The 19235-nt window shown below is 42.9% G+C and overlaps 1 protein-coding gene across 1 annotated transcript in view; it reads left to right on the top strand.

The window, feature by feature from the left end:
* Positions 1-19235, top strand: part of LOC126093903 (sorting nexin-29) — a 167053-nt gene that overhangs the window by 92128 nt on the left and 55690 nt on the right. The window contains 2 exon segments of the mRNA XM_049908756.1: positions 1661-1793; positions 9408-9600. Coding sequence (XP_049764713.1) covers positions 1661-1793; positions 9408-9600 — 326 coding nt within the window.

Genomic DNA, 19235 nt, shown 5'->3' on the forward strand with positions numbered 1-19235 from the left:
AGAGTCCACATCTGCCCCTGGAAATGTCTTAAAATTTAAAACCTGGTTCCTAAATCTCTGTCTTATATGATCTATCTGATACCTTCCAGTATCTGCAGGCTTCTTCCATGTATACAACCTTCTTTCATGATTATTGAACCAAGTGTTAGCTATGTGCAAAATTCTACCAGGCGGCTTCCTTTTTCATTTCTTAGCCCCAGTCCATATTCACCTACTAAGTTTCCTTCTCTCCCTTTTTCGCTATTGAATTCCAGTCACCAATGGCTATTAAATTTTCATCTCCCTTCACTACCCAAATAATTTATTTTATCTCGTCATACATTTCATCCATCTCTTCATCTGCGGAGCTAGTTGGCATATAAATTTGTACTACTGTGGTAGGTGTGGGCTTCGTGTCTATCTTGGCCACAATAATGCGTTCACTATGCTGTTTGTTGTAGCTTACCTGCACTCCTATTTTTTTGTTCAGTATTAAACCCACTCCTGCATTACCCCTAGTTGATTTTGTATTTATAACCCTGTATTCACCTGACCAAAAGTCTTGTTCCTCCTGCCACCGAACTTCACTAATTTTCACTATATCTAACTTTAACCTATCCAATTCCCTTTTTAAATTTTCTAACCTACCTGCCCGATTAAGGGATCTGACATTCCATGCTCTGATCCTTAGAATGCCAGTTTTCTTTCCCCTGATAACTACATCGTCCTGAGTAGTACCCGCCCGGAGATCCGAATGGGGGACTATTTTACCTCCAGAATATTTTACCCAAGAGGTCACCATAATCATTTAACCATACAGTAAAGCTGCATGCCTTCGGGGAAAAATTACGGCTGTAGTTTCCCCTTGCTTTCAGCCATTCACAGTACCAGCACAGCAAGACCATTTTGGTTAGTGTTACAAGGCCAGATCAGTCAGTCATACAGACTGTTGCCCCTGCAACTACTGAAAAGGCTGCTGCCCCTCTTCAGGAACCACATGTTTGTCTGCTCTCGACAGATATCCCTCCGTTGTGGCTATCTGTGTCACTGAGGTACGCAAGCCTACCCACCAACAGCAAGGTCCATGGTTCATGGGGATGTTCATATTGTTGAACATTTCCCCTGCAGTGCGCAAACAGCTGGTGACCTCACACTAAATCATCGTCACTCGTTACACAAAACATCGCTAGTTACGCGAGTTTGGGAGGTGCTCATTAAGCGAGGTTCCACAGTACTGGTTTTTAATGCTAGCAGTGTTACCTTAAAAATATGAAACATATAAACTTCAGAGAATTGTTGTATCTTGAAGGCATAGTAACAGAAAGCATCAAACTTGTTACTTTTCAGATTGGAGGAGAAATAGAAATTTTATTCTGTCATGGTCAAAGCTCAAAAACAAACAGATGAAATGAATTAGGGAACACAATAAAAGTAGTAAAGAATTCTATTTGATTGAATTGTGAAGAAGTCAAATAAAAGAAAGATATCATGGTGTTCTTGCAGTGAAATAAATCAATGTAAGAGTTGATGCCACTGAGTGTGAATTTTGAAGTAAAGGAGTTGTTGGATGGAAAGTTTGACTGTTGTATTTGAGCTGAAATTTTACATGATTTTCTGAAATTATCATCCAAAAGCTTCAGAGTAGTGCATAATACTGTTAGTGCTAGAATATCTTTTGCAGGACACTGACCGAGCTGCTGCAGCTCTTCTGGCGACACAGAAGCTATTGCAGTCAAATCTAGTGGACATGTCCCCACATGAATTGACGTCCTCTAGAAGTACGCAAGACAGCCATGGTCACTACCAAGTTAATGGTGAGTACACTATCTCCTACAGGTAATTTTTGAAGTTACTGTTAATACTGTACTTGTAGTGTTGGATACAATTCAGCTTACTAAGTTGACAGTTTATAATTGAGAGTCCATCTGATAAGATATTGTTTGACTCATTGTATCTTAAATCCTGCTTATTTTGTTATGCAAATTGTTTAAGACACTGGGAAGAGTGGTGTTTAAATCTTTATCCAGCCCTATGGATTTATATTTTGCAGCAGTTACCTTGCTCACTTCATGCAAATACCAAAACGATTCCTTTAAATACACCACAGTAAATTTCGTGTCACTCTGTGTTCAACTAAGCTCATTTCTTATTTTAAGATCCCTATGTTCACAGAACATTATCATCTTCTAACCTTGATTTATCCTCACATTACAGTGTTCATTGTCAGTAACATCATAATAAATGCACGTGAATTCTGAGTTGTATCATCCATTTACATTTTTATCGACCTAACATATATGACAATTCATAGTTGAACATAAGATGTGCATAACAAAATGGGAGTGGCTAAAAGGGAAGTAATGAGGAACACAAATTTCTTAAAGACATTGGCATTTAAATTATCAAGTAGTAGCAGATATAGTAACACAAGTGACAAGAATGCTAGTTTTCAGAATCAGGGGGCTTCCTGTACAGTATCCACTAGCTGGGAGATGACTCATGGCCTCATATTCTCATTCATCAAGAGAGGACAGATTGGAAGAAACTAGACCATTTAAGAATTAATCTGAAAATCTGCAGTGGCAGAAGGCCAAGGAGTAGAGATCATAAAAGGATGAGAGTAAAATTAGCTTCCTTTGGTTCAAAAAATTAAAATATTTTATAAGAGATCTAAAAGTTAGTGATGAAAGATATAGTTTCTGAGAAGAAACTCGGAGGCCAAGAAAAATTAACACAGATTAAGACCAGGTGGATGGTGAGAATTTTGACATGCTGTAAAGCCAGTTCTCACCTGCAGAGTTCTCAGAGGCTAGTGTCTGTAAGAATAATCCAGATGGCATGCATAATGAAACAAGCACTGAGGTCGCAACTTTCATGTTGTACAGCATGCTTTACAACAGGATATTGTGTGTTGCCAATGTACACCCACTGTGTCTGTCCATTCATCCTGACTGATAACTTAGCGGTAGTCATGCCAATGTAAAAGACCGAACATTGTTTAAATAACAGCTGGTACACGACCTGTGTCATTTCACAGGTAGCTCTCCCTTTGATAGTACACGTTTTACTAGTTACAGGATTGGTATAAGTAGTGGTCCGTGCATAGGGCAAGTCTTACAGTATGGACAGTCACAGGCATAGGAGCTATAGGGTAGGGAAATGGGTGCAAGAGGAGGATAGGGTATGACCAGGATATTGCACTGAAGACCAGTATAGTACTGAGTGACAAGAGGTGTACTCCTAAGCTGTTTTGTGGAGGGATCAGCAGTAATAGCATTGGATGTGATGACTCAGGAAATCTGCTTTTCTACTATGCTGGTGGGTTAGTTACATACAGTGCAGGCTGAGATGAGAAAGTTGGTGTGTTGCTGTAAAGCAGGGCCAGCCATGGCATGCCAAATTTAACACGCCTTGAGTGTGAAGGCCACATGTGGGCGAGACTCGCCTGTATCAGCTTTCACATTCGTTCCCAGAAGTACTAGGTACAGCGCAACATTTCATTTACTACTGCAGCGTAGTATTTTTCAGTTGGCACAACTCTCTTCAGCTCGACAGATTCGGACTCAAAGCTATCGGAGGTGGCGGTCATTTGTGTGTGAAGTGAGCTAGCTTGTGTGAATGAATGTTTATGTTTCCATTTCTGAAAAAGGCTTTGGCTGAAAGCTAGATATGTAACAGTCTATCTGTTTTGCCTGTCTGCAACTTAGCTTGTCGTCTTCATGGTGAGTAGGAATATATCTTTTCCTTATATTGTTGTTATTCCACTGTCAGTTACAACAGTTTTTGATGGAACAAAGAATGTGGAGAATTTATATATAGACAAAGTATGTTATTAAGCCAAGGGGCATACATGGAACAATTTTTTGATTTAAAACTCACTATTGTTAAAGTTATGAAGGAAAAAGGAGTGAAGGATTGAAAATCAGGACATCCAGAATGGATTGCAGACCTAGCATTTTAAGTGGACTTGACTGCACCCTGGCCACTGTAAGGCATTGCAAGGTGAGAAAAAACTTCTTTCTGATTTGAGAGGGTTTCATTTAAAAAGAAAATTACATTATTGAAAGGACAAACTCTGATGAACACAGTACAGTTCTCTAAGCTCACTGCCATTAAAGAAAAGAGGTTTGAAGAAATCATTGCGGCCTTTAAAGAATTAAAAGGATAATTAAAAGGATAATTGCTTGCCTTTTCAGTTGAAAGAGCCCTTGTGCAAGTGCAGATATAACTGATTGAACTTGAGGTAATTCCCATTTTAATGACAAATCCTTTTACGTCAAAACTTTCCAGGACTTCTGCATTACTTTCCTCAAGTAGAGTTTTCATGTCCTCATAATGAGGTTGCAAAATTGCTACAAATTTTGATTGATATTTTTATAAGAAAGACATTTTTATTATGAAACTAAATAAATCACAGTTTCGTGGCGTCCCAAGTGCGAAAATCTGAGGAATTGTCTGTATCTTTCCATACACCGACAGTACATACCAGATAAGAATTATGCCTTCATTATGGCAAAAATAATTTGCATGGCTACTTAAATGTGGCACGTTCGCAGTAACCTCTTTTTCCCCTCCTAGTGCTAAGATATCTTGCCGTGACAGTAAGGGAAATGTGTGGAGAGGCCAAGTGCTATGGCACTTGTGCCATGTCATGGCTCATAAGCCTGGTCCTTGGCCATCCCTGCTGTAAAGTCTGCATCTGAACAAATTCCACGGCTGTATGGGAAGTTTTGTCATGGAAAGGACGACAACTGTGAAAACATTAGTGCTGTTTGTTAGTGGATTTAATGTGAACAGAAGTGTGTTGCTGACCTTCAGTGAGGATGAGGTAAACATCGAGGCAAGTGGCATGGGATTTTGAGCAGGACCCTGTGAAGTTTATTTGGCAGATCTGATGTACGAGGGTCATTCAGTAATTAGAGAGACAAATTGGTCTGGAGAAAAAGCATTTATTTTTACAAAACAATACTTTTTCTACTTTTCAACATAATCCCCTTCAACATTTATGCACTTGTTTCAAAGCTTTTTTATTCCAACTGCAAATAACTCTTTATCTCTATGTTTGAACCAACTTCCCACAAACTTTTCATATCCTCGTTGTCCTGGAACCTTATCCCACATAATGCCTCCTTCAGTGCACCAAACAAATGGAAATCACTAGGTGCTAAATCAGAACTGTAAGGGGAATGAGGCAGTACTTTGCAGCCCCTTTTGTCGATGGTTTCATGGGTTAGTTGAGCAATATGAGGACGTGCGTTGTCTTGCTGGAGAATCACACCTCTCCTCTGAGATCCACATCATCTTGTGATGAAACAAGCTGGGATTTCTTTACTTCCTCTCTTGTTTTGCCATCTGCCTCCTTAAATTCATTTTTTCATTTTTGACTCATTACCATTAACATACAAGAGTATAATCTATAATTTCATAAAAGAGAAAGGTTGGCCCTCAGTCTTAATGAATATAGCACCAGATTTAATTTTGTGCTTAGTTTGTGTATGTAATCAGTTTCCTAATTTATTTCGACTATTCCTCATTAATATATTTTGTTATAGGGTGAAATCAGTAATTGTTTCATGACCTAAAGTCTATTGTTGAATTACAAACAAATATAAATTCTGCACTAATTATAAACATTTGGAAGAACCACCACTAGGATTCTTTAAGTATTTATTTGGCTCTATTCGAAAACATATTTGCAAAGCCAGCCCTTAATTAATTCCAACATTTTACCAGGTTTGTCAAAAGCATTGTTTGCGTGATTGTCTTTTAATTTTGTTATTTAAACAAATAATTCAGCCTAATGTTTATGGTAAAAGAAACAGTTAAAAAAAGTAATTTTTAAATGGATTCAGTTAATTGAATGAGTTATGTTTTAATAGTAATTCCTGTAAATTAAACATCGAACAATTTATAGGTTCAGTATCTGTTGTTGTGAGGATATATAAAGGCTTGACTTTTGGTCCTGAGATAGTCAGTCCATGGCCAATTTTCAGACGAGAAACGTGTATTCGTTGGATCAACAACAATACATCAACAGAACCGTGAAATAAATATAACACAAATAGGCCGTGTGTTAAAATAATGACAGTGTCTATTCAATAGCGTCACATGTACCGTATTATTCTGAAAGAACTGTGTGGTTAGGTTTGATTGCTCATAGATGTTCAATGGTAAATTGTTGTAGCAGTACGCTGATGTTTTCGTGTAAACTATTAATGAGCCTTATCGAAAGTTAACCAATAGTGAACTGGCCATATTAACTGTGTAATATGGTGGGGGGGGGGGGGGGGGAGGGGGAGGGAGAGGGGGGGGTTGTGGGCAGTGGAAGTAAAGAACTGTGAAACGTAACTATGCAACTGTCGGCTATGTCGATTACAGTAGTCAGTTTGGAACTTCCACCCTCCATTTTTCAGTGAGTATAGCAATGCATTACATAGACACCGAAGACTATCAACAAAGAAATTAAAGCAGGCGAATGTCAGTTTCTCTCTCATGGTTGGCTTCACCTTGTTTAAAAGCAAATCAAAGTAGTATTGGATGTTCATTGTACAAAACTGGACCTTCAGCATCCCAAAACACCATTAGCATTACTTTTTTGTGCTGATGCTTGGGTTTTGAAATTTTTTCTAGACAGGTGGGTTGGTGTGCTTCCACTCCCTGCTTTGTCTTTTTGATTCTAGCTCATAATAGTGAACCCAAGTTTCATCAAAAGTTAAAATTTTGTTGAAGTGCTTACCTTCTCTATCGTAATGTTCCTTTAGCTCTGTGCACACTCTCAACCTTGCTTTCTTGTGTAGCAACATCAACTCCTTTGGGACCCATCTTGTACATGTTTCGCGGTACTTCAGCTTGTTACAGATAATGTTATGAACTGTACCAGTACTAATCTCAACCTTATCAACTATCACACGGCGGTAGGCATGAATAATGTCATCAGTTCAACTTTCAAGTGAGATAGTTGAAACTGAAATTACAATGAAATGAACACCCTTAGCTGCTTACAGGCGTTGACATACGTCAACGGGGACAGATGAAAATGTGTGCCTCGACCGGAACTCGAACCCGGGATCTCCTGCTTACATGGCAGACGCTATATCCATCTGAGCCACCGAGGACACAGAGGATAGAGCGACTGCAGGGATTTATCTGTGGCACGCCTCCCGCGAAACCCACATTCTCAGCGTATTGTCCCGCACTACATTCGTAGTGCCCCCACCCATTATACTCATTACTCGCGGCGTGTTGCTGATTCCTGTAAGAGTTTGGGCACTGTTTGTGCATTCGCGGGAGGCGTGCCAGAGATAAATCCCTGCAGTTGCGCTATCCTTTGTGTCCTCGGTGGCTCAGATGGATGGAGCGTCTGCCATCTAAGCAGGAGATCCCGGATTCGAGTCCCAGTCGGGGCACACATTTTCATCTGCAGCTAAGGGTGTTCATTTCATTGTAACGAGCTGCTTGGTCACCGATGGTATCTGTTCTTTTGGACATGTTCGAAAGAATAGATAACATCTTAGTAAATATATATAGTTGAAACTGCAACTGGTCGGCCAGAACGGTGTTAGTCAGTCACTGAATTGATCTACCCACTTATAAAAATTTGCATGATTCATACAACCTTCACCATAAACTTCAGACATTCTACAGTATATATTCACTGGTTTCTCGCCTTCAGCAAGTAAAAAACTAATAACAGAACGTTATTCAAGTAACGCGGACATTTGAAGCGGACTCGCCATCTTAAAAATGTATTTTTGAGGTTATAAACAAAATAATGTTGATACATCAGCTGATCAGGGCTCATCCCAGTGATGCCAACTTAAGGCCATAAAAGTACCAAACTTTGCCCTACTAACAGTTTTTTCCCCAGACCAATTTCTCTCTTTAATTATTAAATGACCCTCGTAAATATGGTAATGGAAAGTGTTTGTAGAATGTAGATAATTTAGAAGCAAAGGTAATGAGTCACTAAATAGTAGAGGTGTTGCATCATAGACAAGCACTGGCTGAGTAAATTGTGCCAGGCTGCAGTTCTGCAAGTTGATTCTTATGAGTGAGTGGTTGTCAGATGGAATTGATGAGGGGAGAACAGAGGCGGGGAGTGGGAGGCAGGGCAGCTGACAGTCGGAGGAAGGCAGCAAGTGTGGGATAGGAATATGACATGTATACTGGCAGTGGTGAGTTTGTACATCAAACGGTGGTGGTGGTGGTGGTGGTGGTGGTGTCCAAACAGAGGACGGAGAGTGTGCAGGGTTGTCAGATCTGCACTTGGCCAAAGTTTGGTAGTGGCCTTTCATTCAGATCCACAGCTGGTTGGTGGTCATGCCCTCATAAAAAGCCATGCAGAAATTGCAGCAGAGCTACTTTCCAAGACATGACTTCTTTCACAAGTGGTTCTGCCCCTGATGGGATAGGATAAGTCTGTAACAGGAATGAAATAGGATGTGCTGGGTGAACATATCTTAGCAGATCTTGCACCTGAGTCTTCCAAAGGGATATGACTCATGGCGAGGAGTTGGGAATGGTTGTAGCTTAAGGATTGGTCAGTATGTTGCTTGGACTGAACGGCAGCAACAAGTTACAACTTGAGGGAGGGGGGATTGTGGGTAGGATGTTCTTAATTCCTCTTGACAACAGACAGTTGAAGCCAAAGGAATTGGCTTAGTTGTTCCAGTTCAGGATGGTACTGGATGATTTGTAGTTACAACTGCCTGTCGAGGACAACTTACGGGGATGTGAGGAAATAGTGTACAAAATATGCCTAAAGACTAACTTTTGGAGGGAAAATAGCACCAGTTGGCTAATGCCTAATTGGGGGGGGGGGGGGGGGGGGATATATATTGGTAGTTGGTGAAGGCCTTACTGAGAACTGCAGCATACTGGGCAAGAGAATTCTCATCATTGCAGATGTACCATCCACAGCTCACCAGTGCTGGAGTTCCTACCACATTCATGTCTCGTGCACCTGCCTGCCTCCCTCAAATTATCTGCCATTCTTCCTCAACCCTCCCTTCCACTCCCCACCTCCTTCCTTCCCCTTACCCACTGCACCCTACACAACCTCTTGCCCTAGTCAATATCCAGAACTGCAGTCCCAGAACAGTGCACTCACACACTGGTACAGCAACGTTGTACCAGGTGTGTGTGTGTGTGTGTGTGTGTGTGTGTGTGTGTGTGTGTGTGTGTGTCCTTTGCCTAAATAAAAGAATGCATCTAAAAGCCATCAAAGTATTAATATGTAAATTAGTAATATGCTGATGTTATTTCATATTGGATATATCGTGACTTGAGACCTCAGTTCCTTTTGTACTTAGTTCTGAAATTGTCTTTTTTGGGATGTGTACAGTTGCCTGATGGCTAGAAGTCCCTCTTCATTTGTTTAAAGCTTGATTTGAGTCGTCGTTCACTGTACTGTATTTTGTATGTGACAGGTGAAGTTCGTGAGGCACTGTTCACTGTGCTAGCCTTGAAAGAAGAGTTGCAGGCAGAGTCGAGATCACTGAAGAAGCTGGTGGAGCAGATGCAAGAAACAAATACACATCTGCAAGCTGAAATGTCGGAGAAACAAAGGCAGCACACTGAAAAGACGGAGAGACTGGAGGCTCGCATACAAGCTCTTGCTAGGTGTGTAATCTGAGTGATACATCAAATTCATTCGTGCAAATTATATTGTAGCCAGAAACTGGAGGAAATACAGATAATATTTATGATTTAACCACAGAAGTCGTAACATTTTAAGAAGAGAACTGTTGAAAGGAAGAAAATTTGACCTGTAATACTTCGTAGAAAGAAAAGATAACAGTAATAATTAATGGTAAAATGTCTTTCCTACAAAGTTCCCCTTATTTCCTCCCCTTCGTTGTACCCACACAGCTTTCATGTTAGCCTTACATTGTCAATAAAGCTGTGCCCTAGAGAAAGTCCTCATAAGTCAGTCATTATTGATGAACTATCCAAATATAAAGGAAGTGGTGGTTATGAAATTGAGTCACTAAAAATGAACATTATCAAAGTTATCTGATACTATTTCATAGTTCATTACTTTTATACAGATAGAAAGGTAATCTCTAATAAAAATTAAAGAATATTTTACAGTGTCTTATGACAAATATGTGAGCAAGATGGAGAGGCCTGGGGAGGACGCATCATGCTTCAGTAGCAGATAGAAAATTGCTATGAATGCAAAGAGTGCTCTATTGCACAGTTGAACTAAACCAAAATAATTGTAATGAGAGCAGCATAAGAAACACAGAATGAATTCAAATTTAAAACTTTGTATACCAATCAGTCAATAAAACCTAAGAAACATTGGTGTTACTCAGCCAGTACCTGAATCAAAATCATCAATACAGTCACTCAGTCAGAAGAACTTCAAATACTGGTGGAGTAATGCATTCAGACTTCACAGTATAACTTCTTGCCTACTAGCAATACAAAAATGTTTAATAAAATTTAATCCCTTTCTTATTTTCAGTATATGTTTGTCCTGAAAACAATGGCTTATGTCAGTAGTTAAACCTGTATTATTGCCAAACATACTAGAAAGAAGATGAATATTTTTGGTAGAAAATGGACATCAAAAACACCAATTTGGTAAAATTGTAGTCACATGTATGACAAATTCTTTAATTCAATTGAATATAACAGTGGTGTTTAGTTTGTAGAGCATATGTAGTTTAGAGTTAGAATAGCAGAGATGCAGAGTTCAGTTCCAGGTTTAGTTGTAATTTTTAGGCTGTTTGATATCTCTAGCTTGTTGAACATAATGCAACAATTGCATCAGGTCTTATACAGAACACATGCAATTAGTTAATGTTGTTGTTGTGGTCTTCAGTATAGAGACTGATTTTATGCAACTCTCCATGTACCCTATCCTGTGCAGGCTTCTTCATCTCCAAGTAATTACTGCAACCTACATCCTTTTGAATGTGCTTCGTTGATTCATCTCTTTGTCTCCCTCTACAATTTTTACCTTCCACGCTGCCCTCCAATACTAGATTGGTGATTACTTGATGCCTCAAAACATGTCCTACCAACCAATTCCTTCTTCTAGTCAAGTTGTGCCTCAAATTCCTCTTCTCCCCAATTCTGTTAAGTACAACCTCATTAGTTGCATGATCAACCCATCTAATCTTCAGCATTCTACTGTAGCACCACATTTCGAAAGCTTCTATTCTCTTCTTGTCTAAACTATGTATCATCCATACATGGCTATGCTCCATACCAATACTTTCAGAAAAAAATTCCTGACACTTAAATCTATACTCAATGTTAACAAATTTCTCTTCTTCAGAGATGCTTTCATTGCCATTGCCAGTCTACATTTTATATCGTCCCTACTTCGACCGTCATCAGTTATTTCTTCCCAAATAGCAAAACTCGTTTCCTAATCTAATTCCCGCAGCATCACCTGATTTAATTTGATTAATTTCATTATTGTTGTTTTGCATTTGTTGATGTTCATCTTATATCCTCCTTGCAAGACACTGTCCATTCTGTTCAGCTGCCCTTCCAGGTCCTTTGCTGTCTGACAGAATTACAATGTTGTTGGGAAACCTCAAAGTTTTTATTTCTTCTCCATGGATTTTAATTCCTACTCCAAATTTTTCTTTTGCTATCAGTAGTTCTAATGGAATGTTGTTTACTCTTTCAGTACTCAGTCAAACTCATCACCACCCCTGCGGGTCCGGGGATTAGAATAGGCCCGAGGTATTCCTGCCTGTCGTAAGAAGCGACTAAACGGAGTCCCTCCCCCTCAAGATGGTAGTTTGCGCCTGCGTTCGGAGACGGACGGTTCCACGACTTATGTTTGTGGTCATTTTGGTTTTTCGCTTATTCTGGTTTCTTCCTTCCTTTGTTTGGTTCCCTTCTTTGTCCTTCTCCCTCTCACGTCTTCCTTCCTTTTTACTTTGCCTCCTCCTCCTCCTCCTCCTTGCCTCCTCCTCCTCCTTGCCTCCTCCTCCTCCTTGCCTCCTCCTCCTCCTTGCCTCCTCCTCCTCCTTGCCTCCTCCTCCTCCTTGCCTCCTCCTCCTCCTTGCCTCCTCCTCCTCCTTGCCTCCTCCTCCTCCTTGCCTCCTCCTCCTCCTTGCCTCCTCCTCCTCCTTGCCGCCGCCTCCTCCTCCTCCTCCTCCTCCTCCTTGCCGCCGCCTCCTCCTCCTCCTCCTCCTCCTCCTTGCCGCCGCCTCCTCCTTCTCCTTGCCGCCTCCTTCTCCTCCTCCTTCTCCTTGCCGCCTCCTTCTCCTCCTCCTTCTCCTTGCCGCCTCCTTCTCCTTGCCGCCTCCTTCTCCTCCTCCTTCTCCTTGCCGCCTCCTCCTCCTCCTCCTCCTCCTTGCCACCTCCTCCTCCTCCTCCTCCTTGCCACCTCCTCCTCCTTGCCACCTCCTCCTCCTCCTCCTCCTCCTCCTCCTCCTCCTTCCCGCCGCCTCCTCCTCCTCATCCTCCTCCTCCTCCTCGCCTCCTACTCCTCCTCGCCTCGCCGTTTGAGACAGTTTGTCCTTTCTCTCCCTTTTTTTCCTATTCTTCTTTCCTCCTTGTGCTTGCCTGAAGGCCGACCCACGCGTTCGCACGCTTAGCCGCTGACGGGGTAACGCGTAATTCCCCACCCTAGGTAGACAAGTAAGGCACGCACATACCCCCGGTAAAGGCCAGGCTCAGGGAGGGGTGATTGCCTGAGCTGACACCTTCCGACCATGCCAGTTGGTCCCTCCATCCGTTTCTCAGGAGGTGTGACCTGAGGTGTAAACATTCACTTAAGGCGGGAGTGCCCTCTGAGAGGGTCCCCACAAGGAAGGAGCGCGCCATCGGAGACGCTGGCAATCATGGTAGATTCCTCCGCAATGGATTTCTCGTCTTCTTCTCTCTCGACTTCTGCCCAAAAACGGAAACTTGACCAACCACCAGTGATAAAAGTACTACTGCCTGTCCCAAAGTTCCTCATAGTTTCTAGATCTGAGGACGGAAAGGATTTTTCATCTGTCAACCCTTTCGTTATTCAGAATGGCGTAGATGCCATAGCCAGATCTGTCAAGTCTTGTACCAGGATGCGTAACGGTACCTTGTTGTTAGAAACTGAGAGCGCCTTTCAGGCACAAAAACTGCTTTGGGCCACACTCCTGTACACGTTCCCTGTCTGGGTGGAGGCTCACTGCACTTTGAATTCATCGCGTGGTGTGGTCTATACTAGATCCCTCGATGGATTGACTGACGAGGAGATTCAGTCTTTCCTCACTGAGCAGGGCATGACGGCTGTCCATAGGGTCATGAAAAAGGTAAACAATGACCTTGCACCGACCCGGACACTTTTCTTTGACCTTTGATAGTGTTTAGCTGCCGTCACGCATCAAAGCGGGCTATGAGGTTATTACTGTTCGCCCCTATGTCCCAACACCTATGCGCTGCTACCAGTGTCACCGTTTTAATCACACTCGCCAGTCTTGTTCTAATTCGGCTAAATGCGTCACTTGTGGCAGGGACGCCCATGAGGGTGACTGTCCACCTCCGTCTCCTCGTTGCATGAACTGTCAGGGTGACCATGCAGCATCCTCCCGCGACTGTCCCATCTACAAGGATGAACACTGTATACAGGAAATTCGGGTCAAAGAGAAAGTGTCCACCTTGGCTGCTCGCAAGCTATTTGCTAGTAGGAAGCCCACACTGCTCCCAGCGGGGAAATACAATACTGTCCTCGCCTCGCCTCGCCTCGCCTCTCCTCTGACTACCAGGGAGGTGTCGACGCAGACATGCAACCTGACTTTTAGCACTAAGGTCGTCCGTTCGGCCAGTGCTAATATTGCCTGGGCAACATCTCCTCTTCCTCCCATCACCCCTAAAACACAAGCACCTTCATCAGCTTCTGCCAAGACTAAGACTCAGAATCAGATGCACGGGCCTTCAAGAAGGAACCGTACCTCAAACTCCCAGCCATCGACCAGTACTTAAACGACCTTCCAAGAAGGCTCATAGGAAACAGTTTTCCTTCTCCGCCACGGCGCGTTTCTTCTCCTGCGCCACCCAGCGGTTGCTGCCCCAGGCCATCATCTGTTTCACCTGGCCGCACCGCTGGTAGCCGAACATCTGGCCGTTCACCAGCGGAGGAAGCTCCCCCTCCCGACCATCTTAACATGATGGCCGATGAACCTATTGAACAAATGGCAGTGCTCGCTTGAAGCCAGGCCCTCAGTGGCCTTCGAGGTGATCTCTTCTTGCTTCTCTTTTTTCTTTTTCTTCTCACGATGGCACTTCTTCATTGGAATATTCGCGGCATTCACTCCAACCGAGAGGACTTAAAGTTGCTGCTACGCTTGCACTGTCCACTCGTCGTAGCTCTCCGGGAAACGAAGCTACGCCCATGCGATCACATTGACTTGGCACATTGTGCCTCTGTGTGTTTTGACCTACCCCCTGTGGCAGGTATTCCGGCTCATGGAGGGGTTATGTTGCTGGTCCGGGATGATATTTACTACGATCCCATCACATTGCACACCGACCTGCAGGTAGTTGCCGTCCGAATTACTCTCCCCACTTTTACATTTTCCATTTGTACCATTTACACTTCGTTGTCTGCCGTTACCAGGGCAGAGATGATGCAAATTATTGCGCAGCTACCTGCACCATTTTTGTTGACTGGAGACTTCAATGCCCACCATCCCCCTTGTGGCTCTCCAGCATCCTGCCCGAGAGGCTCCCTGTTAGCAGACCTTTTCAACCACCTCAATCTTGTCTGATTGCGAACGGCTGAAAGCAAGGGGAAACTACAGCCGTAATTTTTCCCGAGGACATGCAGCTCTACTGTATGATTAAATGGTGATGGCGTCCTCTTGGGTAAAATATTCCGGAGGTAAAATAGTCCCCCATTCGGATCTCCGGGCGGGGACTACTCAGGAGGACGTCGTTATCAGGAGAAAAAAAAACTGGCATTCTACGAATCGGAGCGTGGAATGTCAGATCCCTTAATCGGGCAGGTAGGTTAGAAAATTTAAAAAGGGAAATGGATAGGTTAAAGTTAGATACAGTGGGAATTAGTGAAGTTCGGTGGCAGGAGGAACAAGACTTCTGGTCAGGTGATTACAGGGTTATAAATACAAAATCAAATAGGGGTAATGCAGGAGTAGGTTTAATAATGAATAAAAAAATAGGAGTGCGGGTTAGCTACTACAAACAGCATAGTGAACGCATTATTGTGGCCAAGATAGACACAAAGCCCATGCCTACTACAGTAGTACAAGTTTATATGCCAACTACCTCTGCAGATGATGAAGAAATAGATGAAATGTATGACGAGATAAAAGAAATTATTCAGGTGGTGAAGGGAGACGAAAATTTAATAGTCATGGGTGACTGGAATTCGTCAGTAGGAAAAGGGAGAGAAGGAAACATAGTAGGTGAATATGGATTGGGGGGAAGGAATGAAAGAGGAAGCCGCCTTGTAGAATTTTGCACAGAGCATAACTTAATCATAGCCAACACTTGGTTCAAGAATCATAAAAGAAGGTTGTATACCTGGAAGAATCCTGGAGATACTAAAAGGTATCAGATAGATTATATAATGGTAAGACAGAGATTTAGGAACCAGGTTTTAAATTGTAAGACATTTCCTGGGGCAGATGTGGATTCTGACCACAATCGATTGGTTATGAACTGCAGATTGAAACTGAAGAAACTGCAAAAAGGTGGGAATTTAAGGAGATGGGACCTGGATAAACTGAAAGAACCAGAGGTTGTAGAGAGTTTCAGGGAGAGCATAAGGGAACAATTGACAGGAATGGGGGAAAGAAATACAGTAGAAGAAGAATGGGTAGCTCTGAGGGATGAAGTAGTGAAGGCAGCAGAGGATCAAGTAGGTAAAAAGACGAGGGCTAATAGAAATCCTTGGGTAACAGAAGAAATATTGAATTTAATTGATGAAAGGAGAAAATATAAAAATGCAGTAAATGAAGCAGGCAAAAAGGAATACAAACGTCTCAGAAATGACATCGACAGGAAGTGCAAAATGGCTAAGCAGGGATGGATAGAGGACAAATGTAAGGATGTAGAGGCTTGTCTCACCAAGGGTAAGATAGATACTGCCTACAGGAAAATTAAAGAGACCTTTGGAGAGAAGAGAACCACTTGTATGAATATCAAGAGCTCAGATGGCAACCCAGTTCTAAGCAAAGAAGGGAAGGCAGAAAGGTGGAAGGAGTATATAGAGGGTTTATACAAGGGCGATGTACTTGAGGACAATATTATGGAAATGGAAGAGGATGTAGATGAAGACGAAATGGGAGATACGATACTGCGTGAAGAGTTTGACAGAGCACTGAAATACCTGAGTCGAAACAAGGCCCCGGGAGTAGACAACATTCCATTTGAACTACTGATGGCCTCAGGAGAGCCAGTCATGACAAAACTCTACCATCTGGTGAGCACGATGTATGAGACAGGCGAAATACCCTCAGACTTAAAGAAGAATATAATAATTCCAATCCCAAAGAAAGCAGGTGTTGACAGATGTGAAAATTACCGAACTATCAGTTTAATAAGTCACAGCTGCAAAATACTAACGCGAATTCTTTACAGACGAATAGAAAAACTGGTAGAAGCCGACCTCGGGGAAGATCAGTTTGGATTCCGTAGAAATGTTGGAACACGTGAGGCAATACTGACCTTACAACTTATCTTAGAAGAAAGATTAAGAAAAGGCAAACCTACGTTTCTAGCATTTGTAGACTTAGAGAAAGCTTTTGACAATGTTAACTGGAATACTCTCTTTCAAATTCTGAAGGTGGCAGGGGTAAAATACAGGGAGCGAAAGGCTATTTACAGTTTGTACAGAAACCAGATGGCAGTTATAAGAGTCGAGGGGCATGAAAGGGAAGCAGTGGTTGGGAAAGGAGTAAGACAGGGTTGTAGCCTCTCCCCGATGTTATTCAATCTGTATATTGAGCAAGCAGTAAAGGAAACAAAAGAAAAATTTGGTGTAGGTATTAAAATTCAAGGAGAAGAAGTAAAAACTTTGAGATTCACCGATGACATTGTAATTCTGTCAGAGACAGCAAAGGACTTGGAAGAGCAGTTGAACGGAATGGACAGTGTCTTGAAAGGAGGATATAAGATGAACATCAACAAAAGCAAAACGAGGATAATGGAATGTAGTCAAATTAAGTCAGGTGATGCTGAGGGAGTTGGATTAGGAAATGAGACACTTAAAGTAGTAAAGGAGTTTTGCTATTTAGGGAGTAAAATAACCGATGATGGTCGAAGTAGAGGGGATATAAAATGTAGACTGGCAATGGCAAGGAAAGCGTTTCTCAAGAAGAGGAATTTGTTAACATCGAGTATAGATTTAAGTGTCAGGAAGTCGTTTCTGAAAGTATTTGTATGGGGTGTAGCCATGTATGGAAGTGAAACATGGACGATAACTAGTTTGGACAAGAAGAGAATAGAAGCTTTCGAATTGTGGTGCTACAGAAGAATGCTGAAGATAAGGTGGTAGATCACGTAACTAATGAGGAGGTATTGAATAGGATTGGGGAGAAGAGAAGTTTGTGGCACAACTTGACTGGAAGAAGGGATCGGTTGGTAGGACATGTTTTGAGGCATCAAGGAATCACAAATATAGCATTGGAGGGCAGTGTGGAGGGTAAAAATCGTAGAGGGAGACCAAGAGATGAATACACTAAGCAGATTCAGAAGGATGTAGGTTGCAGTAGATACTGGGAGATGAAGAAGCTTGCACAGGATAGAGTAGCATGGAGAGCTGCATCAAACCAGTCTCAGGACTGAAGACCACAACAACAACAACAATCTTGTCTGCCTCAATACTGGTGCCCCTACTTTTCTTTCCGACACAACTCACACCTATTCCCATTTAGACCTCTCTATATGTACTACCCAACTTGCACGCCGGTTTGAGTGGTACGCACTTTCTGATACGTATTCGAGCGACCACTTCCCTTGTGTTATCCATCTTCTGCATCATAGCCCCTCTCCATGCTCAAATAGTTGGAACATCTCCAAAGCAGACTGGGGGCTCTTCTCTTCCAGGGCGACCTTTCAGGATCAAACCTTCGCAAGCTCCGTTAGTCAGGTTGCACACCTCACAGAAGTTATTCTCACTGCTGCTGAAAATTCCATCCCTCACACTACTTCTTCTCCACGTCGCGTACCGGTCCCCTGGTGGACCACGCTTTACGTGCTCGTCGACGTGCTTTACACACCTTTAAACGCCACCCTACGATGGCGAATTGTATCAATTATAAATGATTGCGTGCACAGTGTCGTCGTGTTATTAAAGAAAGCCAGCTGGGCTGCTTTCACAAACACCTTCAAAAGTTTTACTCCTTCTTCTGTTGTCTGGGGTAGCCTGGCCGGCTATCTGGCGCTAAGGTACACTCACCAGTTTCTGGCTTGATGGTCGCGAATGACGTCCTTGTGGCCCTTGAGGATGTCTCCAATGCCTTCGGCCACTTTTTCGCAGAGGTTTCGAAATCTGCTCATTACCACCCTGCTTCCTCCCCCGAAAACAGGCAGAGGAGGCAAGGCCACCTAACTTGCGCTCCTCGAATCATTAACCATGCGGGAACTCGAAAATGCACTTGCCCGGTCACGGTCCTCCACTCCAGGGCCTGATTCTATTCATATTCAGATGCTGAAGAACCTTTCTCCTGCGGGTAAAGGTACTTACAATTGCATCTGGATTGAGGGTCATGTTCCCACATGCTGGCGTGAATCTATTGTTGTCCCGATTCCTAAGCCGGGAAAGAACAAGCACTTGCCTTCCAGTTATTGACTGATTTCCCTTACCAGCTGTGTCTGTAAGGTGATGGAATGAATTGTTAACTCGCGCTTGGTTTGGCTGCTTGAATCTCGACGCCTACTTACCAATGTACAATGTGAATTTCGTAGGCGCTGCTCTGCTGTTGACCATCTGGTTACCTTGTCGACCTTCATTATGAATAACTTCTTGCCGAAGCGCCCGACCGTGGCTGTGTTCTTTGATTTGGAGAAGGCTTACGACACGTGTTGGAGGGTGGGCATTCTCCCCACCATGCATGCATGGGGACTTTGCCGGTCACCTCCCTCTTTTTCTTCGTGCTTTTTTAATGGATCGACAGTTCAGGGTACGTGTGGGTTCTTCCCTGTCAGACGCCTTTCGCCAGGAGAATGGGGTGCCACAGGGCTCAGTTTTGAGTGTCGCTCTCTTCGCCATAACCATCAATCCAATAATGGATTGCCTCCCAGCTGATGTATCAGGCTCCCTTTTCTTGGATGATTTTACC

This window comes from Schistocerca cancellata, chromosome 1, assembly GCF_023864275.1.
Source record: "Schistocerca cancellata isolate TAMUIC-IGC-003103 chromosome 1, iqSchCanc2.1, whole genome shotgun sequence".
In the NCBI taxonomy this organism is placed as follows: Eukaryota; Metazoa; Arthropoda; class Insecta; order Orthoptera; family Acrididae; genus Schistocerca; species Schistocerca cancellata.